The sequence below is a fragment of the Falco biarmicus genome, chromosome 11 (assembly GCF_023638135.1).
Source record: "Falco biarmicus isolate bFalBia1 chromosome 11, bFalBia1.pri, whole genome shotgun sequence".
Taxonomy (NCBI): domain Eukaryota; kingdom Metazoa; phylum Chordata; class Aves; order Falconiformes; family Falconidae; genus Falco; species Falco biarmicus.
Window position 1 is genome coordinate 13,087,840 of NC_079298.1, and position 23,232 is coordinate 13,111,071.

Below are 23,232 nucleotides of genomic sequence, written 5' to 3' on the forward strand. Positions count from 1 at the left end.
GATGGGTGTCATGCTCAGGTGTTCCCCTGCCCCAGAATCCTGGAACTATGTTAATTCCTGGCCTGTACATATAGGATCGATCCTAGGATAGGATGGGTGGTAATATCAGATGGTGAGGTACCCACCAGCCTCCCAAGCTCTAATCCTACCCCAGGAGCAAAACACCTCCTTGCCTTTCCCCAGGCAGCCCCTAGAGCACTGGCACCATGCTCAGCCTTGTGTGGCTTGAGGCTACAGAGACCAGGCGCTCCTGGGTGCCCGAGTGCTTTAGGTGCTCGGCAAAGCCCCTTTGTCCCCAGTGGGGCACAGGGGACACGACTGGGGCAGCCCCAGGCAGGGAAGCATGACTCAGGAGGGCAGCATCTGGCTCTTTGCAGCCAATTCTGACTCTGGCCCCGCAGCTGCAGCAGCACAGTGCCAGCAAAAATGGGATGAAGGAGAGAAAAAGCCCTTTTAGTTGCTGAAAGCTGGTGGCTGGGCTGGATCTGGGATGGGGAGCAGGGCAGTGGGAGCTGCATGCTGCCCAGGGAAATGGATCTGGGGTGAAATCCCCCAGGGTGCCACTACCCTGCACAGTCAGGCCATGTGCTGCAGAAAAAAAAAGAGGAGGGAGCTTGCTAAAATTATGGGTGATAAGGGCTGTACACCTCCTGCACTGCTCTGCTGGGCCCTGTGCCTCAGTTCTCTCCTCAGCCCTTCCACAGTATCTGGGGTGCCCCCTTGGACCTTGTGCTGCCCCTGCACTACTCCAGCGCTGGTCTGGATTCAGCCGGGGTGCGATTCCCAGAGCCTGTGTTTTAGGTACCATCTATTTTTAGGATGTCAAACCTGCAGCAAAGACAAGGAGCAACTGCCAGTTCAGAGAAGTCAGTGTGAGAAGCAAGGATTTAGGGGAAAAACAAACAAAACAACAAAACCAAACAAAACCCACCCAAGTCTCTGCACCTCTGGGAACATCACATCAGCTTCTTTGTACATAATGAACAAATCTTGGGACAGCTCATCTGTGCCACAGCATAACTGGCTCTGCTGAGGCTCGGTGAGACATGAACCACCTCAGGGCAGAGGCACCCCCAGCATGGGTGCCCCCCAGCTGGAACTGAGGTGAGAACTGATGTTCTTGTTGCATGTGACCATGCTGCTGTTGCTATGGGCTGACAATGCGTGTCCCCAAGCTTCGCCTGAGGTTGGCCTTTTCCACATGAGCCCTGTCAGCCCCCTCTAAGTTCTCTGCTCCATTAAATTTTAAATATTGCCTTATTAATTTTTAAGGAGCCTTGCTGCACGCAGGAGCTCTCACAGCATCACCCTGCACTGTTTTATGGGGTACCCAGCCCTTACCCTGGGTCTGGGCAAACGCTCAGGGTGAGTGTGAGGAGCTGGAGCATCCTTCAGCTGGGATTCTTCATGGCAGCTCCCGCCTGTCCTGTGCATATTTCCTCATCTGGTTAAGGGATGGGGTCCTCTGTGGGTGGGCTGGGTGCTGTGACAAGGAGAGCTGGTGGATGGGGGGGTGTCCATGGGATGCTGGTCCCTAAGCATCCCTAAGGATGGCTGGAGACACACATCCCCCCTTCACCTCTCCATCCCACAGAGAAGGCAATTTTGGAGCAGAGATGCTGCATCTGGGGATGAAATCATCCACCTACTCCTACAGTTTTTTCCCCCCTCCCCGGTAGCTGGGCGTCCCCCCCCGCCGCGCTGCGGCGGGGGGGGACGCCCAGCTACCGGGGAGGAGGAGGAGGGACGCTGACATCACCGCCGGAGCGCGGGGCCGGGGCGGCCGGGCCGGCTCCGCTCCGCTCCCGTTCTCCGCTCCCACCGGAGGAGCCGCCGTGCCCGGTAAGGCTGAAGGGGCAGCGGGAGGGCTCTGGGAGGCGGGTGGATGGATGGACGGACAGATGGACGGCCCCGCGGCTGCTGCTCGTTATCCCTCCATTCATCCATCCCTCCATCCATCCCTTCATCCTTCTTCCGCGGGGTCCTGTGAGAAGCTGGGGGGCCAGCGGGTGGGCGGCAGCACAGCCTTTCCACCCGGGGGAGATGCCTCTCTCAGACAAATATTTCAAAATGCACACACACACCTTAAAAAAAAAAAAAAAAAAGGAAAAAAAACAAACCGCCTGAAAATCCTATGTCTCCATCCACCAGCTCCGTGCAGCAATGCCAAGCTGGAGCTGTCGGAGAGGAGCTGCGTGCAGCAGGAGGTTTCTTAGCACATATGCCTATTTTAAAAGCCCGTGGTGTGATCTCTTGCCCTACTTTCCAGACTCTTGCCGGTACTTTCCTTGTGTGCAGTGGCTGAGCCCTGCTGTGGGAGCTGGCTGGGAAGCGGGAGCTGAGCAAGCTGCTGGGTTCTCCCCAGTGTTGGGGGGACGGGGTGATGGGGTTGGGGTCAAGACAGCGGTTTGGGTGCTAATGCGCTGCCTTTCTCTCTGGCAGAGAGAGGGAGGTTTCCCATGCCGTGCAGATGAGACTAGGCTGAGAAGAGGATGACGCATTGGTACCCAGCACCCCAGTTAGCCCCATTTGCTCCCTTCCGTTTGCCCTGGTGATGAAAAGGCTCCTTACCCACACCTGAGCCAGCCCTGCCAAAACCCAGGCACCAGCGTGGCTCTGCAGCAGTTTTGGGGCTGGGGAGGTCAGGAGCCCCTTTCCAACGCTGAGATTTTCCAACACTGAGATTTTTTAATTCTGCGTGTGCAGGGAAGAGACCATTCCCATCCCAGCTCGGCCATACCTACCCCAGGCCCCCAGTGCCCGGCCGGATTCAGGCAGTGTGACCCATGTCACACCATCACCATGGCCTCCTCAGATGGGCTGCAGTACCGGGCTCTCTATGAGTACCAGAAGGACCGGGAGGAGGACCTGGCCCTGTGCCCCGGCGATGTGCTGACAGTCAGCAGGGCTGGGCTGCTCAGCAGCCCCAACTACAAGGACGGGGACGAGCGCAGCCCCCAGGGTTGGCTCCATGGCCTCAATGAACGCACCAAAGAGCACGGTGACTTCCCCAGCACCTACGTGGAGTATCTGGGTCCCACACGTATCGTCACCACCGCCACCAAGGCCAGGCCACGGCCCTTGCCTCCACCACCTGCTGGGACCCCCACACCTTGGGGTAAGTGCTAGAGGAGCAGGAAGGCGGGAGCCCATGGGTGGGTGTCCCCTGCAAGTTGGCGAGGGTGGTGTGGAGCCCTGGTGGGTGCTTGCACTTGGGGTGGCTTGGTGAGGATCTACCCGTGGGATGGGGATCCAGCCCCAGAAGGAGGAGCTGCCCCAGGAATTATCTGTCCTGGTGCATTGATGCAGCCACAGGAGGGGTAGGGGGTGCCCAGAATATCACTCTCCCCTCCAAGGCAAAGATGCTGCAGGGATTGCTCCTCGTCAGCATGCCAGGCTGGCTGCTGCGCCAGCATGGGGTGTCCAAGGGGTCTGTATCTGTGAGAACATGGGAGAAGATGCAGGAGCCCTTTGGCCCCCCAAGGAGGAGCAGAAAGCCCTGCAGTGGTCCCTGGGGACCTTTTTTCCAACCGCTCTTCTCCCCACCACTGCGGCACCCGATTCCAGCTGCTCTCAGTGCCCAGGCAAGCACTGGCCCCTGGCCAGGTCCCAGCCTCCCTGTCACTTCGTGCAAGCTGGGATGGGGGACAATCTTGGCATGTGGTGGGGTTGGTCCCTGCGGGGCTCCTCCATCCCCAGGGACTGCAGCACAGGGCTGCGGGGGATATTCACCAGGGCTCTTCCTGATATGGGGACCTCTGGCCATTTCTGTGCCGGGATCTGCCGAGTTCGTGCAGCCGGCTCTGCCTCTGCCCTCGACACTTACTGTGGCCAAGCACGTTGGGGCTGGGAGGGATTTCACAGCAGTTGCATAATGTACCCCCCTACCAAAAAAAAAACAAAAAACCCAAAAAGCTAAGCAAATAAGAAACCCTCCTTCCAGCCAGGCAGAACCTGGTGATCTCGGTCACAGCCATGGTGTTCTCCTTCTCTAGGATGTGATGGAGCAGGAATTCTGGCTGTGTGGGCCGGGGGCTGGGAGAGCGGCATCGCCTTTAGCCATGGCTGCCCAAAACCTGCCCAGCTGCTGGTCGGGGGCCTTGGGCACCCCCCTCACCCAGCTTGGGACCAGATGTAACCAGAGGTGCTGTTTCTCTCCTGGACTGGCTAGGCATTGGAGGCACCTTGGTCCCAGGTTTAGTGGGGCACTTGCTGATGATAGTCCATCTCCATCAAAAACGCAGTTCAAGGCCCCTTTGCCACTGTGATTTAAGAGGCTGGGGAATGCCTGGCCCATGGGCTGAGCACGGCAGGACTCAGCTGGCATGGGGCAACCCCTTCTCCCAGTGTATCCACCAGCAGGTGTGGGGCTGCCACGCAAATCCTGCCACTCAGCCCCACCAACAACACGAGAACTGGGACCCCCTCTGCCTCCCCTCACCGAAATATGGATGCTCCTCCCTGACTGATGCTCTGAGTGGGCCAAGGCAGCCGCAGCAGCGCAGGTGAGGGTCAGTGAGCAGCTATATGCTGCCTTTGCAGGGGGCAGGCAGCTACTTTTCAGTGGTGCTTACCCTGCCAGACAAGGGGTTTGAGCCTCCTTCCCAGTTGAGCTTACTGGTGTGTGAGGAGCCCTCTGTCCCTGGCTGTTTGGCAGGCAGAGCCCTAGCAAACTCAGTGCTGTAGTGTGGACAACTCAGCAGACGGGAGCAGATCCAAGGCCTCTCCAGCCTCATTCACCAGGGAGAAGCGTGAAGCCACGTTCTTGCTTCTGCCCTTGCTGCCCATCACCATTGCCTCATGCCTGCCCCACACAGGGCTTGGTGTGAGATGTGCCCAGGGACCCCTGCCCGCAGGTGCCAGGGATGTGGCAATGCCCCACGAATCAAGGCACATCCCCAGCAGCAAGCACAGCCTGGCTGGAGAGTCTGGCCCATGCGGAAGGTCTCAGCACAGGAGCTGAGCATGCACTTGAGTGAGAAGAGAACTTAAAATGTCAAAAAAAAAAGAGTAAGATTGATTTTTTTTTTTTTTAATAGGGAAAACCCCCACTAAAATCAGGTCTTGAGGGTAGCTTGGGGAGGGGGCTGCCGTCTGCAGGACACGTTCTGGCTATGGCCCTGTGTCCAGCCCCACTGCCCAGGGGGACCTTCGGTGCTACCTCCCCAGGGCTGCCCCTGGCGTACCCCTCCTGGGGCAATGCCAGGGTGCACCCCAGCAGGGGACACTTGTGGGCCACAATCATGTCCTTCTGCAGCAGTGGAACAGCGTGTACTGTTTTAATGTCGGTTTAAACCCAAATATCTCAGCAGGTGAGATTGCCTTTAGAGTAAAAAAACTCCAATGTCCTCTTAGAAGAGAAGGGACTTTTTTTTTTTCTCCCTTTTTTTTGAAAATTCTTCCCATACTGTTTCCATTCCCAAATGGCAGTTCTGAGGGACATTTTTTTTTGGCCGGCCCGAATAGTTATTTTTCCGCGACAGCAGCACACCCCCGTGTTGTGCCCTCGGTGCCCGCCGAGCCCTGGTGCCACCCAGGAAACCCGAGCCGGGTGAAGCTGCAGGGGGGGAGCCCTGAGTGGAAGAGAAACACTGCATTTCCCAGCCATGCCCCAGAGCCAGGGCTGGATCTGCAGGGAGGAATGTGGTGTTTGTGTTTTTTTTTAATTAAAAATGGTTCTGCAGTGGATCTAAGTCCCAAGGGAGTTCCCAGGAGCTCAGCAGCTGTTTCGCCCCTGCCTGGTTGTCCCAGGTGGCATCACTGCCACAAGGTGTCACCTCCACTTCACCAGGGGCTGGAGCTGATGTCAGGATGCTGGGGTCCAGCCTGGCACCCTGCGGGGACAAGATGGGCTAAAGCTCCAGCCCGAGCTTGGGGCTATTCCTGCTCTTCCCAGCAAGGAGAAACAGATGGTTTTTTTTGCAGTCACCACCTTTTCCCTAAGCCATTGGCTTAGAGTCCAAAGCCCAGTTTTCCCTAACTAAAAACCCACCTGTGCAGTGGAGACATTTTCCATGGGCTCCCAACCATGTGCTTTGCTTTAAACCCTGAGATCTTCCTTATTCCCACCCAAGGCACCTGCACAACCCCACTGGGTGGTGGAGGGGGACCCCCTTGCCAGGCTTCGGGGTCGCAGCCGTGCCCGGAGACCAGATCAGCCACCTATGAGCAGGAGGTTTGCATCCCTCCTTGTTCTCTGCCAAGATCAGAGCCTCAATCCACCCGTTGCAGCCAGGTTGTGTTTTTGCAAAAGGTCAAAGGCAGCGCAGCCCTGCCAAAGTCCCTGGGTTTTTTTTTCTTTTTCATTCCTTAAAATTGTTATGGGTTTCTTGGCTTCACTGATGAGCTCCCTGCCTTCTGCCAGGCAGCAAAAAAGCAAAGACAGAATGAACTTAACAAAGGTGTTGGCTGGGCTGGAGTGCACCTCACAGTGGGGAAAAGTCACACTCAAGCTTTATTTGCTATAATTATTTTTTTAAATATATTTCCAGCAGAATAGATCCACTTGCCACATAAACCAGGCAAAGACCTCTGGGCACATCAGCATTTCCAGGTGCCATCCATACCCTGGCAGTTGCACACAGTTACAAAGTGCTGCAGCTGGTGGCAGCCCCTGCCAGCCCCCTGTCCCTGCCTGCTCTTCCCAGCCCCCTGCCCGCTGCCTTCCGGGGGGGTTCAAGACCACTAACAAGAGAGTGTGGGGAAAATCCCAGCACTGCACTGTCAGGGTCTCCACTGGGAGACCCACACAGGAAGGGTTTATCAGCTGGGGTGATAAGAAGGGAGGGAGGGATGGATGCAGTGTGCCCTGGGGTAAGGACACCTGCTCTCACACCCTCCAGGGGGTTTGCTTCTCTCTGGCAGGGTCTGGGCTGAAGTGTCCTTGGCATAAAACCCAGGAGCCAGCGGCATCAGGGGATTTGCACCATGGTAAGATTGGCCCATGTTTGGCTGAAGGGCTCCTCACAGGCTGGGGGAGGTCAGTGCCAGCCAAGTGGTTGGCTGAGTCCTCCCCAGGCTTGTGCTCAACCCTGTTGTAGACACCAGAGAATCCAAGTGTGTGAGAGCTGCAGGGAGCTATGCCCATGCTGGGTATGGATCTGGCTCTCCAACTCCTGCCTGGTGCCACTAAAAGCTGTGGGTGATGGCAGGGCCAGTCTCAGGGCCATGGGAAGAGAGGTGGGGAAGGGGCTTTGGCCTGAAGGGTCTCCACACTCAGGGCCGGTTGCCCCCTGTGGGCAGGGCACATGCCCAAGCAGGTCTTTGCATCTCAGCGAGTGGCTGAGCCCCTGACAGTGGCTCTTACTGCAAAAAGAGGATAAAATAAGGGAGAAGTTCTCCAAAACAGGCATGAGCTGAAGCATTGGTTGTGGCTGTGCCAAAGCAGCAGCTTGATCCTGTCCTAGGGCAGCTGAGGAAAGAGTCTGGAATTCCTGCAGTCAAGAATTTCCAACCCCCTTCTCCCTGCCTTTCCACTGCAGGGCTCCCTGGGCAGGCAGAGCTCGCCGAGCACCCCAGCCTCCCCGAGCAGGCACTGTCGACCGTGGCCAGGCTCATCGAGGCGCTGGAAAAACAAGGTAAGGGCATCCATCCGCAGGGCGTACGTGGGTGCACACGTGCAGCCACCCCCTCTGCCCGTGTTCGGAGATGCCCCAAGAGCATCGCTAGAGCCAAACCTTTCCCCGCACACCCCGGTATCCCCACAGGGTGGGCAGGGTGAGGGAGCTTGGTGGTCTCAATCCCTGCCTGGTTCCATCGTGCTGGGGGGGAGGGTATGGGGCTCAGGACTGACTGCTCTCTCCTGGCTGCTCCCCAGGTTTTGACAGCGAGGTGCTCTACAGATCCGCCCCTGGTGCGCTGGGGGATGCTGAGCTGAAGCAGGCTCTTCTGGCGGGTAAGTCCCAAAGCCGCGTCCCTCCCCATATCCCCAGGAGGGAAGGGGGCTGTGGAGATGATGCTGCCAGGTGGGCCATGCTAGCCAGGGATGGGTTACTAGCTCCGACCTCGTTATGGCCCTCATTACAGCTCTGGAAGGCCCTGCCTGCATGCAAGGTGCAAGCCCTGCTCTTCTCCCCCAATACCCCAGGGGGATGCTGCCAAGAGGGATGCAGGTGTGGGGCTGGGACAATTCACTAGAAGCCATATTATTTTTTTTAGGGAGAAAAATATTTTGTTTTGCAAACCTCTAGGGTTTCTATCTGAGAAGCGGGGCAGGGAGAAAGCCTCTTGCGGGTGTGATAGGGAAAAAGGAAAAGGGGGAAAAAAAAAGCTCATTCTTTAGGAGAAAGGGAAACGTTTTGCAGAAAAACCATCTTCCCACCCCGCTCCTAAATTCACGGCTGGGATGGCACGGGGGCGTTGGGGACGTGACGGATCGATCCTGTGTTGTGCTCAAACCTGGAGGCGGGGGGGGGCTGTGCCGAGCATCCCCACCCTCCCTCCCGGCCGCCGTGCCCAGCGGGCGGCACTGTGGGACCGGCCACCGCCCGGCCCGGGCACCGCGCACCCCGCCCGGCCCGGGGACAGCGCCCCGGGGGCTCGCACGGCTCGGCACGGCTCGGCTCCGTACGGCACGGCACGGCGGGGGGGCCGGCGGCTCGCCCAGCGCCGGGAGCCGGCGGCAGCCGGGCCGTGTTGCTGGGAGAAGGGCTGTGATGAAATCGCTATATTAAGCAACATGACCTCATCGCTTCCCCGCGCACCGGGAGCCGATTCCCCGCCGGGCGGGGGCCGGGGCAGCGGAGCACGAAGGGATGCAGGAGAGGAGATGCTGGGTGTCCCAGGGATGCTGCGGTGCCGCTGCCCCAGCAGGGCTCTGCTCCCCCCGGGGGTGACGGGGGGGCACGGTGCCCCCCAGCACCCCGCTCTCCTCCCCGTGCAGAACCCCTGGGGACGGCAGGAGCCGGGTGCCCTTTTCCACGGCCGTGTCCCCTGGCCCAGATTTCCCGGCTGCTCTCAGGAGGAGGTGAAGGCATGCGGAGAGCAATCCCCACGGCCCCGGCTGCCCTGGGCATGGATGCCCAGGCTGGGCAGGGGCAGCAACAACAGCAGCAGCAGGATGCTTTGCTTTCTGAGCACGCAGGAGCTACGGGTCCTCGGTTCTCCCCGCACGGCCGGTGCAGCATCCCCGGCAGGCACGGGGCTCCCCGGCAGCCCCACAGCAGGCCCTACCGGAATCCTGCCCAGCCTCGGGAGACCCCCAGCACAGGGGCAAAATCCATTTGCTTTGACAGAGCCTGTGGAGCTCTGAGCAGCTGCTGGGTCTGTCCAGATTTTCATCTCCCACAGCAGGTCCCAGCACTGGGCAGGGAAGTGACATCATTGTTTTCAAACCATTTGAAAGCCCTGAAAAATCCCTAACAGCCCTGAGTGACTTGATGCTCCCAAGCCCCCCATCTCCTCTAGGACCTAGATAAGCTCTTTTATTTAGCAACTCAGGGGGCTGCCCCATGTGCTTGCCAGCACTGAGCTGGGCAAAGCTGGAGCTCCTCAGGGCTGGCTGGAGGGGCTAGAACATGCCACTACATTTGCTAGCTCTCAGCTGAAAGGGCTGATGCTCAGCCCTGCCAGAGGGATGCTCTGCAAACAGGATGGGGATGATGTTCCTGTCAGGGCCAAGCATCCCAGCAGAGCCCAGGCTTGGCAGCCTGCTGCCCCTGCCTGCACCCTCCTGTGGACCAGAGACCCAGCAGTGCTTCCCCAGGGCCCTGCTGGAGGCCGTACTGGGCTGGGGAGGGCAGGAGAGGGAGTATCTCTGCTTTGGCTCCCATACAGGCCCTTTCATTGCATTTGGTGGAGTAAAACATCCCTGCCAAGAAATGAGAGTTTGCAGGCCCCATGCGAGACAGCAGAGGCGAGGGTCATGTTTCTCTTCCTCCCATGCTCCTGATGGTCCACCCCTCCAGCACCCCATCTCTGCCAGCAGCCCGCCTGCAAAAGTCACGCTTCATCTTGGGGAACAGAGAGAAATCAGAGCTGGGGCTGGTGGTGACTGGAACCGAACCGCATCTTGGCTGGGGGGAAAACTGGATTCCCACCAGGGGTTTCAGCTTCCCTGCAAATACCCAAATCCCACTGGTGCTTGGCAGTGGTGGCAGGAAAACTGCTAGCGAATGCAAGAAAAAAGGAGCAGGGGCTGGAAAAGTTTGGGTGTTGTCTTTCTAACCCCCAAATCTTAATGTGTTGGAGAAAACAGGGTATTTGCTACACTGAAAGAGCATCTGAACTTCTGATGGGGAGGAAGAGGTTTCTCTGGGGACGAGGAGCCATGCAGGTCAGAGTAGTCTTGTGGATCCCACGGGCATCGTGTCCCTGGGGCCGTAAGCTGCACTGAGTGAACCCTTTCCCCATCCCTGGCCCTTTCGCAGCCCCCAAGCCAAACATCACCCAGGCTTTGGGATGAAGGTTTCCCGTCCTCATGGGGCTGTGGCCACACCGGGCACAGTGGACTTGGACATGGTATGGCTCCGCATAGTTTTACAGCCTGGGCTGAGCCCATTGCCACCCTGACGCTGGTGACGTCTTGCAGGATGGTGGCATTTGATGGCTGGCTAGAGCCTGTGCATCAAACTTGGTATTTCCATGTTGGATGATGCAAGAAAAGTTAGTTATAGGTGAAAAAAAAAGAAAAAAAAGCAAGCAAAGACAGAGCTCATTGATAAAGGAGCGGGGGTGGGGTGTTGTCAGTGAACCGAGTGCCTCCAGTGCCACCCAGCTGTGATGCCACCAGGGCTGGTGGGTGAAGCGCAGCCCAAAGGGCAGTTGGGCTCACAGCTGGCTCATGCTGGCTCCAGAAGAAAATTGTTTTAGGACACTTGGTGCTCATTTCAGACCCTTATACCCTGAGGAGTGAGCGGGGCCATGTGACATCAATGAACACGAGAGTCAGACTCACATGGTGGCACTGAAAAAGAACTCAACAAGGAGCTGCAGCCCCACGGTGCACGGGGGGAACTCACCAAAGGGTTTCAGGTGATCAGCCAGCTAGGAGCCCTGCTGCAGCCGCAGGGAAAGAGGTGTGGGCAGAAAAAAGAAGAAAGTAGAGCTTTAAACAACAGCGGCAGGGTGCAGCACTCGTCCCGGCTGTCCCCAGTGCCCCCTGCATGCTTGGCTGCAGGACTGCTTCATGGCCTGAGGACATCTCTGTGCCCATCATGCCAGAAGCCACACGCTGACCCCAAGGGTTTGCAGCCCCCAGCACTCCTGCTGTCCTCTGTGTGTGGCTCAGGGGTTGTTTGGAGTGCAGGGAATGGGGAAAATCACCTGCAAACCCCCCAGTGCCTGTGGGCACAAGGTGTACATGACCCTTCAGTGCCCAGGGGTGATGTCTTCTGACCCCATGCTTGCTGCCCACACCCCTCCCCTGCTGAGATGTGCTGGGCAGCCTTCTCCTCACAGCTGCCACTGAACCTGGAAACTTGGGACCTTCTCTGGCCAGTGGCAGCAGAGCCAGTGGTGGGTGCTGGAGCCCTCCAGAGCTGAGGGACCAGAGCTGGGGGCGGATTGGCGCGGGGATGGCTGCAAAGTCCTGTGTGTAGTGGCCAGGTAGTGCTTTGCCACCATTGGGTAGGGACAGTCTGCATGCTCATCCCTCCTCCCTGATGGGGGATAGGGCACAGAGACGGTGCGGGGCTCCCCCACGCCATGGCTCTCTGGGTGCCCCGTAGGGCTCAGATGGGGCTGAACCCACCCAGAATAGTGGCAAAGCCCTGAAACCTGCCACCTTTTGGATAACCCATGCCCCAGTCTGGGCTCTGGGGTCCAGCTGCAGGCACAAATACTGAGACCCTTCTCCAGATGCACAGGCAGCACTGGGAAAAGCCTCCACTGCTGGCAGGGCCAGGCAGGAGCTGCCAGCACCCCGGGGTGCCGGGGCAAATCCGGAGCAGCACGAGGTGGATTGGAGCCGGTGTCTCCAGGCGTGCCATCCCTGCGCTGCCATCGTGCGCGCTTTGATCTGGGGCTTCGTTGCAGAACAGTCTGCCTGGAGACATGCTCACGTGCCGGGGAATTAGGTCAAGTCTCGGTGGGGATTAGTGAGCGGTGGTGGGCCCCGGGGCTTCACTGGGGCTACTGGGAGCTGCTGCTGGGCAGAAAGGGCTGGGCTGGAATGAAGAGCAGACTGGGGGGGGCTCACACCGCTCCCCCCATAATTACAGTGTGGATGCCCAGGGAGGGAGCGCTTCTCCATCCCCATCCCTGGGATGCCAGGGGGGGCTGGATGCCCCTGAGGGCTCTGGTTTCCCCTGGCCAAGCTATTAACCCCACCATGATGACTTTACTCCCGAACACAAGGCGCCCTGGTGCCTGCGTGCTGCATTTTATTTATACCTGCAGTGGAAATAAACCCTGCATCGTCAGAGCCTGACAAGAGGCATGAGATCATCTCTTATATTTGGTGGTGATGAAAGAAGGGTAAATAAACTGCAGCAGCGCAGACGTCCCTGCCAGACCCATTGGGGTGAACTGGGTGAGCTTTTCCCATCCCCTCCTGTAGCTGCTGGGGAAACTGAGGAAGGGAACTGCCCTGGGGAAGCTGAGGTGGGGGAAGGCAGCCTTACTAGGCACCCTTGAAAGGAGGTCCCAGTACCCCTGCCCTGGCTGAGTGCAGGCTGAGGGTATGCCGAGATGAAACCCAGCTGGAAGGGTGTTTGGAACTGCCAGGAGCTCCTGTGCATGGGCAGGGGTGTCCTGGCAGCTACCAAGTCCCCAGCACAAGATACCAGCGGGCTGGCTGAGAGATGTTGCAATGATACCGGAGCAAAGCTGGGGAAATATTCCCCGGTTCGGCGCACAGTTCCCCTGTAAACCCTCACTGTGGGATGCCCAGGAGCCTCAAATGCCTGCTTAGGTCTGGGGGATGTACAGGTCCTTGTGCGGGCAGCATCCGTGCAGGTGGGAAGGTATAGCCCCCAGGACTGGACAACAAGGGCATCCCTGCAGCGCCAGCTGATGATTAAACCTTACAGGTCCGGAAGGGGTAGGGAAACTCCAAGTCAGTATTTAAGTCAGCCCCAGGTGTGGGTGGTTTGAGTGCCACTCTACCATGAGGACCATGCACCCAAGAGCATCAGGCTGCTGCCACACCTGGTGGCCAAGGTCCAGCTTAGCTGTAGGACTCCCTGCTGCACCCTGCTGCCCGAGGGGCCATGGGTGCTGGGCAGAGTCTGCACCCCATCACCCACACGTTGGCCAGGCATGTGGGTGCTGCTGTCACCTGTGGCCACACACAGGGGACAACTGGTTACCTGCTCAAGCCTCATCTTCAAAACAAACCCCCCGCCACCTCCTCCATGCCACCTCTTGGCTAAACATCCTCCACATTTACCGAAACTCTGGGCTTACTCACGCCTTGCCGGCTGGCTGCAGCTGCCGGGAGAGGTCCTGCTGCTTCCTGCCCAGCCTGACTCAGCCCAAAGCCCTGTCACCCCTCTGCCTCTGCTGGGATGAGGAGTCTCGCATCCTGGCAGGAGGAGGCTGGGAGCACCCATTGCTTTTCCCTCTGGGCCAGTGATCATCCTGTGCGCCCTCTCCCCAGCCCCAAGTTTATTCCTGCTTTTCATCCCCCATGGGCAGCGGATGGTCTCCACTGGTCCCTGGCTGCTTGCTTGCTCTGCTGGCAGGTCAGCAAGCGGGTTGTGTGCTGGAGGGGGTTGGTGTAGGGTTGAGGTTGGGGTTTTGGGGTATTTTCCTTCTATTTGTGGCAGGCGGATGGAATCCCTCTGTCATTCCTGTGGGGAAGGGATGGGAACATCTGGAGAGCAGCAGGAGAGCATTGACTCATCCTGCAGCATCATTAACTTCTTATAGCTGGTTATCATCTCCCTCTGATAAGGAGACAGCAGCATCGGTGGGGTCAGGCCGGCAGTAATTGGCTGGGAAGTCTCCAGGGTTAACCCTTCCCCAGCCTCGCCAAGCTGCTGGGGTGCAGCTGGTGCCCGGGAGCAGCTTGGAGCACCCCCAGCTGTGCTCTCAGCATCATGGGGAGCCCAGCTCACCAAGGCAGGGGAAGGAGGGGAGCTGGGGCAGGAGAATGCCACTGCATCTCTAGGAGGATGCCATTGCATCTCCAGGGGGATGGGGGCAACAGGCTAATGGCTATTTCTAGCCAACATGCCAAGGAAATCGGTGCCATCAGCAGTCAGTCCCTCTAGCAGGGTGTGAATCCCCCTGGTCTCCCCATCATGCCTCTCTGGGTGTAAAGATGTTTTTGAGTCTCGCTTTGAAACCGGCTGAGCCTTCCCTTTGAACACCCCTCCAAGCTCATGCCTAATGATGCAAATGAGCTAATTAGGCCACGGCAGAGCCTGGGGCTGATCGCCTGGGGCCAGCGCCCGGCAGCGGCCCCTTCCCTGCACAGAAACAGCTTGTGGCTGCTCTCCCCAATCCACGCCAGCATCCTTAAGGCCAGTGACAAGTCCCTGCAGAAACCTCCGCGGCGGGCAGGGGAGAGCAGCCAGGCTCGCCCTGGGTGAGGAGTTTGGGGTTTGCCCAGTGCATCCCACTGATGGGAGCAGCTGTCTGCAATGCAGCTGCTTGCCCAAGCAACAAGACTCCAAGACCCCCCCAGCAGCATCCCTGGGTTTTAGCCACACACTTGCGGGGTTTGAGCCCCAAATGGGGGTTGAAGCATTTTGTGGGATCCCTGACCCCGCTCTCCTCCCCCTGCCCAGCTGGAGCCAATCTGACAGCTCATTTCTGCAGGGCAAGCGTTAGCAAAAATGGGGACTTGGCTGTCATTCCCCTGCAAACCCCAGTAGAAATAAACTTTTGGCCAGCTGAGAAGGTACAGAAGTGTGGCTGGGAGATGGGAGCATCAACATGGACCAGCGTGGGGCTGGAGTGCAGCAGGCGAGAGCTGGCACAGCCCTGCCCCCCTCGAGGATGCCGAGGGCAAAGTGGCCCATGGGGTGATGCTGTGACATTGGGGGGTGCCAGAAAGGGAGCACCCACCTTTGCCCTGGGTCGCGTTTGGCCACGCTGGACAGCTGCCCACCGCAGCACGATGGCATCTCTCCCGGCTGTCCCCACACTGCCCCAGGGCATGGTTCCCAGGCCAGCCTGGTGCTTGCTCCTGAAAATGAGGTAGCGTCTCCAATGGCTGGGTCAAAGGCTTTGCTTTGGGCATTGGTCAATCTGTTTTCTCTCTGGTCTCCAAGCTGAATGGCAGGCACTGTTCATAAGGGACCCGCCATGGCTTCTTGTCCCTGAGCAGGCGGAGGAGGAGGTGGGCAGGCTCCTGGGCTCTCCTGGATACCCCTAGGAGAGGAAATCAAGGTCGAGTTGCCCCAAACCAGCCTTTCCCAGGCATCGGGGTGCTGCTCCCCATCCCAGCCCTGCTGACCAGCTGCCTCCAAAGCCTTGCCTTCAGAAACAGCTTTCCTCTGCTCTTTTGGCTTTATCACCCCAGAAGGGAGTGCAGCCACACACAGTCAGCTGAAATGGTCGGAGACTCAAGGCATTTTCTGCTGGAAAATTCTGGGCTGGGAGAGGGAGCATCTCCCAAAACAGCACCTATTTCAGTAAAGCTGCATTTAGAGGTAAAGACTCGGACAGGGGAGGGAAAGGGAGCCCAGAGCAGGGCAAGTCCACCATCTACTTCTCAGTCACAACACACTGGGCCATTTGAGACCTGCCTGACACATCATCTTCAAGAAGGTGCAAAATTTGCTTTTTTTTTCAATATTCTCATTTAGAAATGAGAAATTCAGTTTCTGCAAACGAACCATCTCAAATGATCCCTAATATCTTGGGCTTTTTTATTAATCCCCTATTCCCCCCACCCCCTCCCCAGATTTCTCCTACAAGGAGAATTTCAAAACATTGTGTTCGGCTCCAGTTCGAATCAAAGCCAGATTTTGAAACGTCCAGATCTTTGCAAAAGGGACCATCATTGTCCGGGCAGCCACCTCCCGGCTCGGCTGGGCTGAGAGAACTCCAAGACAAATGCATGAGGCAATATCACAGGGTGCTGAAAGGGCTCTTCCCCCTGGACCCTGGTGAAGCAACGTCCCCACGCCAGCCCGGCCACAGGGCCCAGACAGACATGTCCCTGCCAGACCGTGGGATATTTCTGCTCGGAGTGCTGTCCCTGTCCAGAGCCCTGGTCCCTGGAGCATCCTTTGCCACTTCCCCTGGGGCAGCTGCTTTTGGAGATGGGAGAAGCGATGTCAACTGGGACATGCTCACAGCATTTGGGGCACTTCCACAGCATTTCAGGCTTTCTGGGGGATGACATGGGCCTCTAGCAACTTGCACTGCCTGGGGGCCATCAGCCCGTTCCACGGATGCATTTTTCCAAGCAGTTCCTCCAGGGCTGGGGCTGGCACATAGTGTCTGACCCTGATGGCTAGTGGGTCCCGGGGGCAGCCACTCAGCCCATCCCATCGTTAATATCCTGCAGTGGGACCCCAGTGGGATGGTGAAAGCCCTTGCTCACCACACTGGATGTATAGTGCACACAAAGCGGAGATGCTGCCTTGTGCTCTCCGTGGGCACATGGAACTCAGGGTCAGTGGAAACTGGGGAAGGAATATTTGCTAGAGGGAGGGGTTGGCAGTGAAATCATGGGCTGCCACACCTGAGAGATGAGGGCACGGGTGAAGAAATTGGTATCCATGTCCAGAGGAAGGGAGGAAGGCCCACAGGGATGGAAGAGCTCCGAGCTCCGCACCAGAGGGGCAGCACCACGGTCTAAGGGCTCCTGCTGGGTCTTTCCCTACAGATGCCTCAGCTGTGGACATGGACCTGTACGATGCCCAGACGCTGGCAGACACCCTGAAGTGGTACCTCCAGGAACTCCCATCACTCCAGATCCCTCCAGCTCTCTACACTGAATTGGTCCACATGGCTCAAGGTAAGCACGGCTCGTCTGCTGCCTTGCCCAGGAACTTTGTGGGGCTGGAGGAGCTTTGGGAAGCCCCTAGAAAGGTTCCCCAGCATCTCCAGGGCTGCTCCTGACCCCATCCCCTGCCTGATGCTCCATTAAGGGCAGATCCTGAGGACCACTGGGAACATCCCCCGTGCCGGAGTGGCACACCAGCTTTTGGGAGATGAACCAGGAAAGTGAAGGGGAGACCCAGTGGGCAGCTTCACCCCCGCCACAGCATGGTCCTCTCCTGCTGCAGTGCATGGAGGAGGAGGTGCTGCCTGCCAGGATGGGCGGCTGCCAAGGCTGGGTGATGCTGGCCCCAGAAGAAAGCATTATTATAATATTTTGGCTCTGCTGCCTGGGAATTTTTTACTGTAATCTTGTTAACTCTTGGCTTTATATGGGCATAGAAAATTCTCTGCTTTTTCAGCTTAGTGCCATTAGGAAGTGTCTTTAGGTCCCTGCAAACTTTCCAGCCTCTGTGCAAATGTACGAGACCATCAAGGTTTTGGTTTTATTTGATTTTTTTTTTCAAATAAACAGGGCAGGGCTCATATCCAGGTCAGGAGAGTTCACAGTCCACCCCAACAGGGAGCCTGGACCAAAACCCATTTCAAATGGGTCCTTGCAGAGCCACTCAGCCCCCGTGCCAGCCCAAGGCCCTGCAGGCGTCACCAGGCACACATGAAGCCCTCGCTCTGTTGAATAGGACCTGAACCCCTTGCCACCTTCCAAACCAGGATTTCCCCTTTCACAGCAGCTCTGGTCTCACTGCCAGTCACTGTGGTATCCTCCATCCCCACTTATCGCCTCCCCATCCTAAGCCAGATTAGTGCCTGGGCAGATCATGCTCTTGGCTGCCTTAAGAGGCACTAAAAGATCACCCGTGCCAGACCAGCGTGACCCTTTCCTACTATGTCCAGGTGGGAAAAGGCCACAGGAACATCATGGTCTCCTGCAAGGCAGGAGGGACACACAGAGATGAGGGAGAACTTAGACCCTGTCCTCCCTGCCCTGCACAGAGCCAGAAGAAATACCCCTGGGGCCAGTGGCACCGGGACGATGCCTTCTCCTCACCCATCAGAGAGAGGAGAAATCAAAGGCTGCTTCCTTTCCAAGGATAAAAACGCAATTAGGAAGCAATTAGCTGGGTTGCCTCGTTAAACAACTTCAAAGGGAAGCGCCTTTCCCTGCAGCCTGTGCCAGAGCAGGCTCTGCTCCTGGCACAAGGGGTGCAGGAGGAGGAGGGGGGCAGGAATGGAGGCGAAACTGATGGGGATTTCTCTGGGGCTTAAAAAAAAAATACCCCCTCCCAAGTCTTTCAGGAGATGGTGCTGGTTTCTGGCAGTCTGCCTCGCAAGCAAGCTCCTTCTGCCCTGCTCGAGGCTGCGAGGTGGAAAACATCCCCAAATTCCCCCGTTGGCTGCGGACCTTCCTCCTGCAGCATCCCCTGGGTGCAAAAAGCAGCCAACTGGAGTGGGGGAGGCCTGGAGCAAAGCCGAACATCCTGCAGGAGCAGCTTGTTGGATTCAGGGGCACACAAGCACCCCATTTCCATCCCTGCTTCAGAGGGGATCCCAGGACCCCCCACCCCTCTGGCACACCCCAGCCCCAAGGACAGATGCCAGGAGCCAGCTGGGCATCAGCCAAGCCTCAGCCCTGGTGCAGAGCCGTGGGGAGCTGAGTCAGCCCCAGCCAAACTGGGCTTTGAAGCTGGCTGAGAGCAACACAGCCCTGGGGAGCTCCCTGTCTCCTGCAGATGAAAGGGCCAGGCCAAGGAGGGGATGATGGCTGGGCAGCAGCTGTTTCCCGTACGCAGGGCAGGACCGCAGTCCCAGGCCACTGAGCTCACAGCTCACAAGACCAGGGAGCCCTGGCCAAGGCTGCCAGAGGGTACCAGGGACATGGGGGACACTGGTGGGAACATCTCAGGGTTGTGGGCTGCTTAGGGCACCTGTCAGGGGGGTTCTGGAAGCATCACCTCTACAATGTGCAACACCATCAGGTACCTGCTTTTATTCACATGGGCAACTCGGCTATCACTGGAAGTAGCTGTCCCCCAGTCAGCCCTCCCTGCTGCTGCGTTGCAGGGAGTAAGAAAGACCACACTGGGTGGACTGCAGGGACCTTGCTACAGCTGTGCCTGTAGCTCTCAGACCAGGTGCAGCTTTTTTTCTGCTAAAAAACCTTATCATTCCCAGCGTGGGTTTTTTGCAGGGGAAGGCTGAGCCTTTAAATTCAGCAGATCTTCAAGTTGCTGCCTGTTTCCCCACCTCTGCTTTGCTCTGCCTTTTCTATGGCTTTGCTGCGTACCAGGGTAGGGCTCTTGCTGTTCTCTGTTGGAGCAGCAGCAAGGGGTGTTTATATGCCACCCCTGCTAGGTGAGCAGCTCAGCTCTCCATCCTCCCTTCCTCTCTGGCTGTGCTGAGAGGAGGAATGTGCTAAAGTTGCCCTACAGTCTGATCTGGGGCAGTGAGCAGGTAAATGGGGCTGGCAGCCTCCAGCGAGAGGGGTCTGAGAGCCCCAGGGCATCAGCTCTGTGTGCCCTTGTGTCCCTGGAGTCCCCACACGTCCCGCAGCCCATCTGTGGGAAGGGATGGGCTGCAAAGAAGCAGTCACGGCTTCTGGGGGAGAGGTTGAGGTCAGGGTTTTCCAGGGCTCTGCAGGGAGTAGAGACCCGCCACAGCTTGTGCCGTGCGCTGGGCTCCCCTGAGAGGCAGGGGGATGCCCTAACCTCCTGAACTGAACTTTCTTCTCTTGTTTCCCCCTCTGCTGCAGAGACCCCTGGCCTGGAGGAGTGTGGCCAGCGAGCCAGAGCCCTGCTGGCCCCCCCAGCCCTGCCACAGCCCCAGGCACTGCTCCTGCGCCAGCTCACCCGTCACTTCTGCCGCATCTGCCAGGGCACCCGCAGGAGCCGCCTCTCACCCCGGCTCCTCGGGGAGCAATTCGGGGAGCTGCTTCTCCGCCCTGCAGCATCCAGGTGAGGTGCCCCTGCCATGCGCGGGATGGGATGGGTGAGAGCAGGATGCCCTTAGCCAGACACAGCCATGCTGGCCCCCAGCTAACCTGCTTTTGGGGGTGACAGCCCACCAGCGGCTCAGCCCCGGGGTTTTCTGATGGGGATGGCCAGACCTGAGAGCCCCCATCCCAACCAATGCTCTGTTCTGATGGTGACCAGGTGTGATGTCACACATGGGTCTGGAGATCCCACAGGAGATCCATCAGGACAGCAGGCTGTCCCAGGGGCGTGGGGGTCTGTGGAGGGGCTGAGCTCCTGGCACCCTCATGGACCCTGCCTTCTCCCCGCAGTACCGAGGTGAGCCCTGAGCTCCGTGCAAGGATCCTTGAGTCCCTCATCGTGGCCGGCGAGGCAGCGGAGGTGCCAGCGGTCCCTGGTAAGAGATGCCCGGCTGGCGGCGGAGGCAGGACAGTGGGGGTGAAATCTGGGGAGGCAATAACAGCAGGGCTCAGGGCGGTTTCGGTGGCCTCTGTGGTGACAGGGAAATACCGATGTCCCTGTGGCAGTGCCTGGGCTGTGCTGGCTCCCTGGCCAGGCACGATGTTCCCATTTCCCTCCCTCCTTTCTCTTCAGTGAGACTGGGTTTGGGGCATTTCTTTGCAGCCCCTCAGAAGGTTTGCAGATGTTTTCTTGCTTAATGTCTGTGTCACTGCTCTTTGGTCCCAGCGTGGTGCAAGCAGGTCCTGCTCTCCTGTTTTGAGGGCTCAGTAGGTGTGGGTGCTCTTGGTCGTGGGCAGCTTGTTTCAGTGAGCAGGGATCTGGCTGCAGTCTGGGAAGAAAAAAATATTGACACAACTATAAAATGGCAGGATGGTGCTTGCTACGGGATCAAATCCGGGTTTATGATTTTTGACTTGCATTTAGTTTTCCTGTGTGCAGAATTGTGCTGTGTCCATTGATGCATTTCTTCTTCCCCCATGGGGCATCCCCTAGGATGGGCACTTGTCCCCCACCTCTCCATAAGTGAGAAAGAAGCTGGGAGTGTGAGGTTTTCTGCAGATGTGAATGACCCCAGCTGGCCTTCACCCCCCCAGGACTGCAGTTCTGCCCCTTTTATTACCAGCACCTCTTTGCTCTTCTGCCCTGGGGGTTGAAGCCCCAGTCTGCTGCTGGCCACCTTCTCCTGCCATGTCCCTCTTGTTTGGTGGCATATCATGTCTCATTGGTGTCTAGAACCGAAGTGTGTGCCCCTTGTGCCCTCTGCAGCACTCCAAGGACAGGAGGCAAGTGGTCCATCTAGGCAGGGATGTACATGGAAGGGAGGAAGGGTGCTCAGTGGAGCACAGGCCACAGACCTTGAGGACCACAGAGATGCATTCCTGTGGAATCCCATCTCCAGGCAGCCACCGAGATCCCTATGTGTCCCTGCACTGAGCTGCCTAGACCCCCAGGAGGGACAACTGTTTCCAGCCCTCCTGCTTGGAGATCTGTCAGCGTTGGTCCCAGTGAATCCTGTCTCTTTGTGATGTGTCTGGGTCCTTGTCATCACCCTGCCTCCCTGGGGGGGCGGCCGGGCCAGGCAGGATTACGACTCTTAATATTACTCATAAATCAGCCCTTTCAGACCTGTCATCTTATTTATTGCTCTCCCCCGAGCTCTCGCCCACAAGTCTGCAGAGATCCATGTGTCTCTTCCACCCGCTGATCGAGATGTCGGGTAGCTGCAGCCCAGTGCTCCCTGGGGCCCCTGCTGCCGTCCCCAGACCCTGTGCTGCCACCAGGTGCCCCCAACCCAAACTGAGCAGAGGGGTTGTGCAGGATCCTGGGGTCCTCATCCCCTTTCTGGGTTAAAAATCTCCCCTATAAGCATGTCCCCACGTGGGCACCCCACAGCTGTGGGGCAGAGCACGGGGCGCCTGGGCTCGCTGCCCCACCGGCTGCTTCGCTGTGGGACTTCAGACAAGTCCTGCCACCTCCCCTCTCTTCTTACCTAAAAGCAAGGATATCATTACTTGGCTGTCATCACATTAGGATGTTGGGAAGCTTAATTAAAAGCCTGCAAAGTGTTTTTGAGAGCTGCGGATGAAAGGGGCTATATATAAAGTGCAAAGAATTATTATTAGCGATGGGCCCGTGCCCCGGCCCCGCTCCCATTGCCCTGGCCCCACTCCCCCGTGTCCTGGCACCGTGATTATTTTTGTGCGTGTGTGGAGTTGTGGTTTTATAATTATACATGTAAAATAGCTATAAATACCCTGCAATAACACGGCGGGTGTGTGTGCATAGCACAGGAATAGGAGTCAGTAGCTGACACGGAGGAAACCGCAGTGTGACCTCATTCTGACTCAGGCGTAAATATACCTCGTGCAAGCGCACAGCTGGGGGCTTTGGGGGCTGCTCGGGGGCTGCAGGGACAGTGGCTGCCTTGGCAGTGAGTGTCATGTTTTGGGTAAGGTCCAAAGCTGGTTGCTAGCCCCTGGGAGGCTCCTGTGGGGTTGGGGTCTGTCCTCTCCCATGTGTCCTGGGGCTGATGGTGGAGGCTGAGATGTGAAAAATCTTCAAGAATAAAACTGTAAATTACAAAATCTGGTTCCTGGAGGGGCTCCCTTGGGTGGTTCTGCTGTTGTTGAGGTTGTGGCATCCCTTCCCGCTGGCACTGTTCCTGGGGGGTCTCTGCAGTGGCCCATGGATGGGCTGCAAAGGGGATTGGAATTAGATGGATCTGTGAAGTCTCCTGATGGGTGTTCCTGGTGACCGTGGGATGCAGCATCAGGGTCATGCTGGAGGCACTGGTTTGCATGGGGCCGTGAACTGGTTTGCATGGGGCAATGACCCAGGTCTGGTGCAAAGCTGAGACAGAGCCTGGGGCTGAGTGACCGCATCGAGGCCACCTTGCTGTGCTCTGCAGCAAGCTCCCAGCACTGGGCAGCCACCCCCAGCCCAGGGGCATGGGGACATTCCCCAGCCTCATGGGGATGCAGGGGGAACACAGAGCCCACAGCAGGACCCCAGAGACCAGGGGAGCCATTTCCCAAGCGGGATGAGTGGGCAGGGGAAGGCAAAGGGAAGAAGTGATGCAAATACCAGCTCAGCTGAAGGAAGATGACTTCATCTCCTTTTCCTCTCCTGGTGCTATTTATAGCCACTTTAATTTACTCCCCTTTGCTTTATTATCTCTCTAGCAAGCCGTTAGCCCTCAGACAGCAGGATGCCTTTACTCACCATACAGCACAGAATTCTGGAAAAAAACCCACCAGCACAACAGAAAAAAACCCAAAAAAACCCCAAACCCCAAAAGCAGGGGTGGGAGACAGGGAAAGGCAGCAGAGCATGGGGGGCAGGAGCGCTGCTGTCCTGTGGTGTAGGTTTCTGGAGAAAATGAGAGGATTTGAGCTTCTTTTGG

General features: G+C 57.8%; 1 protein-coding gene across 1 annotated transcript in view; it reads left to right on the plus strand.

Moving 5' to 3' along the window:
- Window positions 1-1,727: 1,727 nt before the first annotated feature.
- PIK3R3 (phosphoinositide-3-kinase regulatory subunit 3) overlaps window positions 1,728-23,232 on the plus strand; it is an 82,098-nt gene continuing 60,593 nt past the window's right edge. Inside the window, exons 1-7 of the mRNA XM_056356300.1 lie at window positions 1,728-1,842; window positions 2,443-3,118; window positions 7,482-7,577; window positions 7,817-7,894; window positions 16,724-16,855; window positions 19,649-19,850; window positions 20,180-20,265. Of these exons, the coding sequence (XP_056212275.1) occupies window positions 2,803-3,118; window positions 7,482-7,577; window positions 7,817-7,894; window positions 16,724-16,855; window positions 19,649-19,850; window positions 20,180-20,265 (910 nt within the window). The 5' untranslated portion in view covers window positions 1,728-1,842; window positions 2,443-2,802. The remainder of the gene's footprint in view (window positions 1,843-2,442; window positions 3,119-7,481; window positions 7,578-7,816; window positions 7,895-16,723; window positions 16,856-19,648; window positions 19,851-20,179; window positions 20,266-23,232) is intronic.